The 8,193-nt window shown below is 51.6% G+C and overlaps 1 protein-coding gene across 1 annotated transcript; it reads left to right on the forward strand.

The window, feature by feature from the left end:
* Window positions 1-2,582: 2,582 nt before the first annotated feature.
* On the forward strand, window positions 2,583-8,193 carry LOC104320223 (keratin, type II cytoskeletal 4). Its single transcript, XM_069806046.1, has 9 exons — window positions 2,583-3,338; window positions 3,973-4,190; window positions 5,190-5,250; window positions 5,488-5,583; window positions 5,691-5,855; window positions 6,083-6,208; window positions 6,419-6,639; window positions 6,873-6,907; window positions 6,993-8,193. Exons 1-9 carry the CDS (start codon window positions 2,808-2,810, stop codon window positions 7,304-7,306), a joined length of 1,767 nt encoding a protein of 588 aa, XP_069662147.1. The 5' UTR covers window positions 2,583-2,807; the 3' UTR covers window positions 7,307-8,193.

The raw sequence follows: 8,193 nt of genomic DNA on the forward strand, positions 1-8,193 counted from the left end.
TGGGTCCCTGCCCCACAGCTGCCACCCCACCGAGCCAGGGACCTGCCACGGATGCTCAGGCTGCACCTCTGCCCATCTGCCTGTGCCCAACTCTCCCACCGTGGCCTTGCGGCGCCCCGAAGAAGTCTCGGAAGCTCATTAAAGAAATGCGGCCGTGCGTGTTAGCGGAGCTGCGAAACCTCTTGGGATCAGGTTTCACCTCTGGGCTAGGGTTAGGATGCAAAGAAGTTGGTTATTTATATCTTTCCATGGGAAGAGCCTATTTTCTCTTTCCAGCATCTCATTCAAGCCTGGCCTAGCAAAGCTCTTAGGTGTGCGTGTAAGTCTGGGGGTTTGGCCGCTGTCCTCAAGGAGAGGAGAAACCCCTTGGAAGGTGGATGGGGGTGTGGGCATTGCTGCAGAGCAATGGCATCCATGGCTGCTGAGCTCTTGGACCTGTTCGGTGGCGTGTCCAGGTCCTTAGTGATGGAGCTTTAAACCCTGCAGCAACCCGACGTCAAGATTTTATCTGGATTTCTGAGCTGCAAGCTGGTCTTTAAGAGGAGGACTCGTGTCTCCTGTGTTTGGAAACGTCTAATCTCTACTGTGCACTACGTCAGCTTTGCTACCGTCATGGCTCTTGCAAGGAGAGAGGAGTTGCTGGAATTTGACCTCTCCTCCCAGCCCGCCGTGGGGGAGGCAAAAGAGCAGGCGCTGGCAATTAAAGCCAGGCTGGGTTGTCCTGTGGGCTCTGTCTCCACTCCCCACCCCATGGCTCTGGGAGGAAGGTCACCTCCACGGTGCGCTTTCCACCCCGGGACGCTCATCCCAAGACTTTGCTGTTGCTGCCGGGTGACTCCGTCCCAGAGCTGGGTGGGCGCTGGTGGCCGACGTTGGGTCCCCAGAAAACATCGCCGCCACCGGTGCTTTGCTCCTGGGTGCGTTCACCAGCCTGGCAAGTGCTGGAGCATCTGAGATGCTCAGCCTTGGGATAAAAGATGGATTCAGGAGGGAGTCCCAGTGTCCCAGCGAGGTTTTCCCACCCCACCGTGGTGGGGCAGGACTTCGTGGGTGTAGCAGGGCGCTTTGCTGGCCCAACAGCTGGCTTCTTGGGCAAGCGCCTCGGCCGGCAGCGAGCCAGGAGCCGTGCCAGGAACCGGTGGCGGAGCCACCCTGGGAACTCCCGGCAGCTACGCTCTCCGCCTGGGCTCAAACAGGTTCAATCGGTTTCTCGGCAGATTTGCCGGTTGCGTAAGGTCGGGGAGATTCAGGCGCTGCCTCCTTTCCTCCGGCCAGAGCTGGGTTCAAGCCGCTTCCCTTCTCACCCCGACCACGTCCCCACTGCGAGCTGGAAAATCGGGGATCCCAGAGCCCCAGAGCGGGAGAGGGATTCCAGGTGGGACCGGGGCGTGCAGGATGCTTGTTGCCGCAGGGGAGCGTGGGTTTCCCTGTTCCCTGCAACGCAAATCCCCTTGGGCTGAAAATCCTGCAGTTCAACGAATGCCCAATGAGGTTCAGGAGGAAAAATCCTCCCTTCCTGCAGAGACGCACCCGGACCCAGATTTGCATGTTTGCAGAAAAAAAAAGCTGGGGGTGAATAGGCTCAGAGCTGAAACTGGTTCTCCAAACCTCTCCCACGAGCGTCTCCAATAAAAGAGATAATTACAGAGTTGGCTTTTATTGTCACGGCTTCAGCTGCAGCTTGTGGTTTGGGGGGAAGTCTTACGGCTTTTTATTTTTTTTTTAATGGCGGGATAAATGGGGATCCTCAGTCAGAAGGCATCTTCAGACACCTCTGCTCATTAAAATATAAATTAAAAGTGGTTAAGCAATTAAGTCGTATCTTTTTTAAACAATGCGAGCTGGCGGGAGCGGCTTTGCCAAGTGCCACGTGCTGTGGAGGGGGCTCCTGGCTGGAGACCCTGCGAGGATGATCAGGAAATATCCCGGCAGTGCCTGGAAGGCTTCCAGCCTAGGAGGGATGGGGATCTGCCGTCATGGACGTAGGGCAGAGCTCCTCTGGCTGGTAATGGCATCTTGACTGTGTTGAGGTGCGGCAAAGGGTGTGCAACGCAGAAATATCAAGATATTTTGATCTCTGCAAACCCCTCTGTGTCCCTCCAGGCTCAATACACCAGTCAGAGTGATCTAAAGTGACTTTAAAACCTTCTTAAAAGTGTTTCTAAGTCTTCTTCATTGACATAGAACTGATTTTATAGCCCTGCCAAGGACTAATGCTCTCTGATTGTGAAACGGTTTTGGACAACCCAAGTCAAATCTCCTCTGAGCAGAAGGTTGAACCAGAGTGCATTTGAGGGTGTGATTGGGAAACTGCATTTTTGTTGGAATGCAGTGAACCAAGCACCTGCCATCAGGCTCAAAATGAGCGATCTAGCTAAAACAAGGGTCTCCCTTGAGGGTGTAATATGTCAAGGAATTTGCAGTGCTTTGTCATTGCCATAAGAGGCTCAGAAAGGCCCGTGATGAGTTTACAGTTGCAGCTAAGGGAATATGATTTGGAGTTGTTCTTCCAACACCAACAATGCCTTTGTTTTTCTTAGCTCTCGAGGGAGTGTTTTGAGGCAGGTCATGGTGGTGGCAAAGAGAGGAGGGCATCCTTCCAAGCCCTAAAACAATGAATAGAATGAAAAAAAGAAAGATATCTCCACTCCCCTGCCACCCAACCAACTCCCTGAGCACATAAAAAGGGACACTCAGCCACTGCACGCACAGGACTCACCTCCTCTTCTCTCCCAACCTCCTCCTGCGCGCTTGCACCACTTGGCTTTTTTCTCTCTTCACTCTTTGACTGCTGGGCACCCGTCACCATGTCTCGCCAGTCCTGTGCTCTCGGCAAGAGATTCAGCTCCAGCTCCGCTTGCTTCGGAGGGAGGAACAAGGTCACGTTCAGCTCCGCATCCAACGGAGGATGCTGGGCACCTGGCAATGCTGGTGGCTTCGGCAGCAGGAGCCTCTATGGCTTGGGAGGGAGTAAAAGTACGTCTCTGGGAGGGTTCGGTGGAGGTGGTGGTGTCTACAGAGGTTTTGGGGCTGGCGGCCAAGGAGGCTTTGGCTATGGCTGCGGTGCTGGGGCAGGATTTGGTCGTGGCTATGGTGGTGGGGCTGGAGGTGGCTTCAGTGGAGGCTTTGGTGGTGCTTTTGGTGGAGGATTTGGTGGCGGGATGGGAGGCCAAGGCTTTTTCCCTTGCCCACCGGGCGGCATCAGGGAAGTGACCATCAACCAGAGCCTGCTGGTCCCGCTCAACCTTGAAATTGACCTTGAGATCCAGAAGGTGCGAACACAAGAGCGGGAGGAGATGAAGAAGCTTAACAACAAATTCGCTTCCTTCATTGACAAGGTGAGAGTGGCTTCAACCCGGGGCTGGGAGGTGGAGGTCTGAGCTCACCACAGCTCATGCTGGTTGCAATTACTGGGAGATACCCATCCAATAATATCCAGGGAGCCAGGCATTGCCCAGACCACCCCAAAGAACCCCTGCAGACAGGGAGATGGTGGCTGGAGAAGTGACTTTCCCAGGGTTATGGAGAAACCCAGGAATAAGAACCTTGGTTCTTAAGACCACAGCCCTGGTGCTAAGCCCTGGGACCAGGTACCTGCATGCAGAGCATCCTCAGAGGAGTCTGTGCTGATGGACTCCGTCCATCTGTGGGCTGAAGAACTTCGTATGTTTTGGCCGGTTTTTAAGGAGAAGATGCCAAAGCTATGAAGTTCACCGTGTTTCTCCTGTTTAAGGACTGTGAGACTGGAGAGGGAAGGTGACCCACCTTTGCCAACTCGTCCTAGAGCTGTGGTCCCACCTGTCCAGTGGGACCCTGGAGTTATTGCTCACTGCAGATGAGAATAGGCAGGAAGGCTAAACTCATTAAATGGCAAAAAGTTAGGGAAACCTGGGGGGGAGGGGGGGGAATCAATAAAAAGATGCTTTTGGGAATAGCCTGACTCTTCTTCTATCCCCCCCTGCACTCATTTAGGTCCGGTTCCTAGAGCAGCAGAACCGAGTCCTGGAGACCAAGTGGAAACTCCTGCAGGAGCAGGGTGGCACATGGACGGGGGGCAGAAATCTCAGCCCCTTTTTTGAAACCTACATCAGCGGGCTGAGGAAGCAGCTGGACGGCCTCTCAAGTGAGAAGCTTCAGCTGGAGTCAGAGCTGAAGAGCTTCCAAGATATGGTGGAAGACTTCAAGATCAAGTACGTTGTTCTCAGCGTAGTCACGGTTGGGCTGTCTGGTGGGGGAAAAAATAGAGATAAAAACTTGCTTTGAGCAGTCAGAAAATGTAAAGAATCATAAGAATTGGCAACATCTCACTTGTTTCAATGATTAGAAAATGTAAAAGGTTTTGGGAAAGTTTTCATCAACTGAGTTTTGACAATAGGCAGTGATTTTTCAAGGTGTTTCTCAATATGTATTGTTGCCTGAGTTATGCTTCTCACTAAAGCAGGATCCTTCACTGTTTGTCTTCCTCGCTTAAGAATCCATGACATTATGATTTAATGAAGTAATTAGATCCGTTGCTAAATCCTACTATAATTTCCTCATGCATTTCCTCATGGATTCCTTCCCATAACATCCTTCATGATTTGAAGCTTAGAGCTTTCTTTGGAAGGATGATGTGGGGTGAAAAAAAAAAAAAAGATTCTTTTCCTGCTATTATTTATTAGATTAATTTGCTCAGTTGGAAAAGCAAGAACAAAGCCTGGATAAATGCTTGCACTGAAGGAGTTGCAAAAATTGGTGGGAAAGCAAGTCTGGGACTCATCAGGATCAACCTGATCCCTTGCTCTACTGAGGCTGCAGGTTGAAAATTGACTTTGTTTCGGAGATCATCTCCACCACTCAACAGTCTGCAGCAATTACCTGCCCTAGTGAGCCGTTGGAAGTGGACCAAGTTGAGGACCTGAAGGTCCTTGGGTCTTGTAGGAGGAGTTGTGAGTGGCCACAGCCACCAGGACTCAGTTTAGGCAGAGGTAGGATCCCTCTTTGCAGGCTTTCTTCAGCAAGGCATTGGAGATGGCAGGAGCCAGGGCTCGTCTAGAAAGGCAAAGTGCTGTTGCTTGTCCATAAATCTCGCTCATGGCAGGTCTATTTTTGCTGCGTTTGTTAGTCTGAGGCCAACGATGTCTAGTTGCCAGCAGCAGCCAGAGCCAAAATAAGCAGACAGATTCAATCTCTCTTGCTATAATCAACAGGTACGAAGAGGAAATAAACAAAAGGACAGCTGCGGAGAACAATTTTGTGCTCCTAAAAAAGGTAAAGTCCTTTTTTTTTTTAAAAGTCCTTTTTTTTTTTTTGTTTTAACATGAAGACACATCTTAGTTCAGAGGATGTCTTGCTTCCATCAGCACTGGTTCATTAGCACCAGACATAAATAAGGACCCCTAGATGTATGCCCCATAGGGAAAAGGAACACCAAAGGGCTCACAGTTACACATTAGATAAAACGGTGTGTATCAGGCAGAAAGTGTTCACCTCCCATTTCTGCTGCAGGATGTGGATACAGCCTATATGACCAAGGTGGAACTTCAGGCAAAATTAGATTCTCTGGCAGATGAGATTAACTTCTTGAGGTGTCTTTATGAAGCGGTAAGTGGTCCAGCTGCTCTCTGGAGGGGGATGCCAGGATGGAGAAGGGTTGTGATGCTCTAAGGAAATTACGGCAGGGCTAAAGCCAGATCTGGTGTGAATTACAGGAGCTGTCTGAGATGCAGAAGACCGTTTCCGACACCTCTGTCATTGTCTCTATGGACAATAACCGAAACCTGGACCTGGACAGCATCATCGCAGAGGTCAAAGCCCAATACGAGGAGATTGCCAACAGGAGCCGAGTGGAGGCTGAGACTTGGTACCAATGCAAGGTGAGTGTGCCACAGGTTGCTTGTGATCACCGATGTCTGAGGAGGTGGAAGAGTTACTGGTGGTAGCTCTGACCGTGCTGAGACCTGGGATATTGCTGGTACTGATCTAGCCAGACTGGAGTTGGCATGCACATGGTCACCTTGGCTTGGATGGGGTGGTGTGGAGAGCCATTGCGCGGAGTCACTCATGGTGGACCTAACGTGCTCCTCTCACTTCTGCCTACCAGTATGAAGAGCTGCAGATTGCCGCAGGCAAACATGGAGACAGCCTTAAGGACACAAAGATCGAGATCTCCGAGCTCAACCGCGTGATCCAGAGGATACGGGCTGAGATCGAGAGTGTGAAGAAACAGGTAGAGGTTGCGTTTTTTGAGAAATGGGTGCGAGCTCTTGGTCATGCCCTTCAGAGCTTCCCTAAAAACAAATAGTCTGGTAGCAGTCATTGTAAGCGGGGGGGAACCAGCTGTATTTGTGAATAGCTGAGCCCAAGTGACCGGTGTCGTGGCTCCATCTCCGACGGGCTGCCCCTGCCCCACTCATGACATCCGTGTCTCGCTCTCCAGTGTGTAACTCTGCAGACCTCTATCGTGGATGCCGAGCAGCGCGGGGAGCTGGCCCTCAAGGACGCCAGGGCCAAACTGACTGAGCTGGAGGTAGCCCTGCAGAAGGCGAAGCAGGACCTGGCCCAGCAGCTCCGCGAGTACCAGGAGCTCATGAACGTCAAGCTGGCCCTGGACATCGAGATCGCGACCTACAGGAAGCTGCTGGAGGGAGAGGAGAGCAGGTGGGTGGGGATACAGCAGGAGTCTGACTGCATCCTGCTAAATCAGTGGGAAGAACGTGGCACATCACATCTCCTCTACTAAAATATTAATGGTGTTGCCATTAGCCGTGGACTACAGTCCTGCAGCTGCTGTTATTTATGCCCATGGTCTGATGGACTAAGCCTGGCTTCATGGAGCTGGACCAGTCCAGATGCTCCGGCTGGAGCTGATGCTCTGTCTCTTTTCCTTGCAGGATGTCTGGAGAGTGTCAGAGCACCGTGAGCATCTGTAAGTAGTGTTCCCACAGGACTGATGCTCCGAAACTTCATGGTGGCATCAGAGGTAACCTTGTGCCTTCTGTTCCTCTCTGCAGCTGTGGTGGGAGGCAGCATGAGCTCTGTGGTAGGTGGATACAGCAGCGGACTGTGCCTTGGAGGAGGAGGAGGAGGAATCGGATTCGGTGCTGGAAGTGGGAGAGGCAGCTGTAACACGGGTGGTTCTGGCTTCTGCTACAGCCTAGGAGGGGGCGGATTTGGCTCCGGGGCAGGATTTGGTGCAGGGGCGGGATTTGGCTCCGGAGGGGCAGGATTCTGCCCCGTGGGCGGAGGGTGTAACTCAGTGGTGGTGGGGTCTGGCACCACCCTGAAGAAGAACACCAGCTCTGCGTCTGCCAACCAGAGGGTCTAGGAAAGCAAGCTATCCCCCCCATTCCCAGCACCCAAAGGAGAAAGGAAGAAAATTTCATGATGGCCACCACCACCCCGTCATTGCCAAAGTGACGGCCCTCTATTTCATTTTAAACCACCACCATCCTTCAGAAACTGCGTGGAAAAGTAAAATGTGGCTATATTCGCCAGCTAATGACTGAGATTCTCAACAGTGTTTGAGAACAGCTTGCTTCCCCAGCGTTCCCCTCGAGACACTGCAAAGCTGCTTGTTACCAGGGTACTGAGGACTCATTTGGAAGCATGACCTGCCTGTTCACTGGAAAGCCCCAAACACAGCTGGGATAACGCTATAAAGCAGCGTGGTCCAAGTCAGAGGCATCCTACCAGCCGCGGGTGGAGGGGACTGGTCCCTGTGCTGCTCAGAGAACTGGTGTCCTGTGAAGCCTGCAGAAAGGCTTGACTTCTTTCAAGATCTTGTGCTGGATCCAGATGTGGTGCAATTTTAATCGGTGCTACTCATCAGCCAGGGCTCGAACTCCAAAACAAGAATTTCCTAATGGTGACTAGTCCCAGCTGAAGACATTTCTTACCCCGCTGCGGTTTGGATTTTTTTATTTCTAAGCAAGATACTGGTGGTCTCACTGTGTTCTTTAGAAGCTGTTGTAAAATGTTTAGTTTTGTTCAGGGTTTACCTTTTCATTGTGATCATGAGAACAATTGTGCTTGTTTGCTTAAGCCTTTCTCCTTTGGCATGCGGCATACCCTAATAAACACTAGAGGCAGTAAGCTTGTGTGGTTTTCTCTCTGACCAAAGAGTTTCGTGTTGCGACAGGACTCCTCTTTTGCTGAGATCTGAAAGTGTTACCTGACTTTCTCTTGCCCTTTGAAGTTTACATTTAAAGGAAC

The sequence above is a fragment of the Haliaeetus albicilla genome, chromosome 18 (genome assembly GCF_947461875.1).
Source record: "Haliaeetus albicilla chromosome 18, bHalAlb1.1, whole genome shotgun sequence".
NCBI lineage: Eukaryota > Metazoa > Chordata > Aves > Accipitriformes > Accipitridae > Haliaeetus > Haliaeetus albicilla.

What these genes read in the sequence shown, in the direction of transcription:
- LOC104320223 (XM_069806046.1), top strand. Translation starts at nt 2,808, where the DNA reads ATGTCTCGCCAGTCCTGTGCTCTCGGCAAGAGATTCAGCTCCAGCTCC. An exon ending in TGAGGTGTCTTTATGAAGCG is followed by an intron (nt 5,584 to 5,690) that starts GTAAGTGGTCCA and finishes TGTGAATTACAG; the next exon opens with GAGCTGTCTGAGATGCAGAA. An exon ending in AGACTTGGTACCAATGCAAG is followed by an intron (nt 5,856 to 6,082) that starts GTGAGTGTGCCA and finishes TCTGCCTACCAG; the next exon opens with TATGAAGAGCTGCAGATTGC.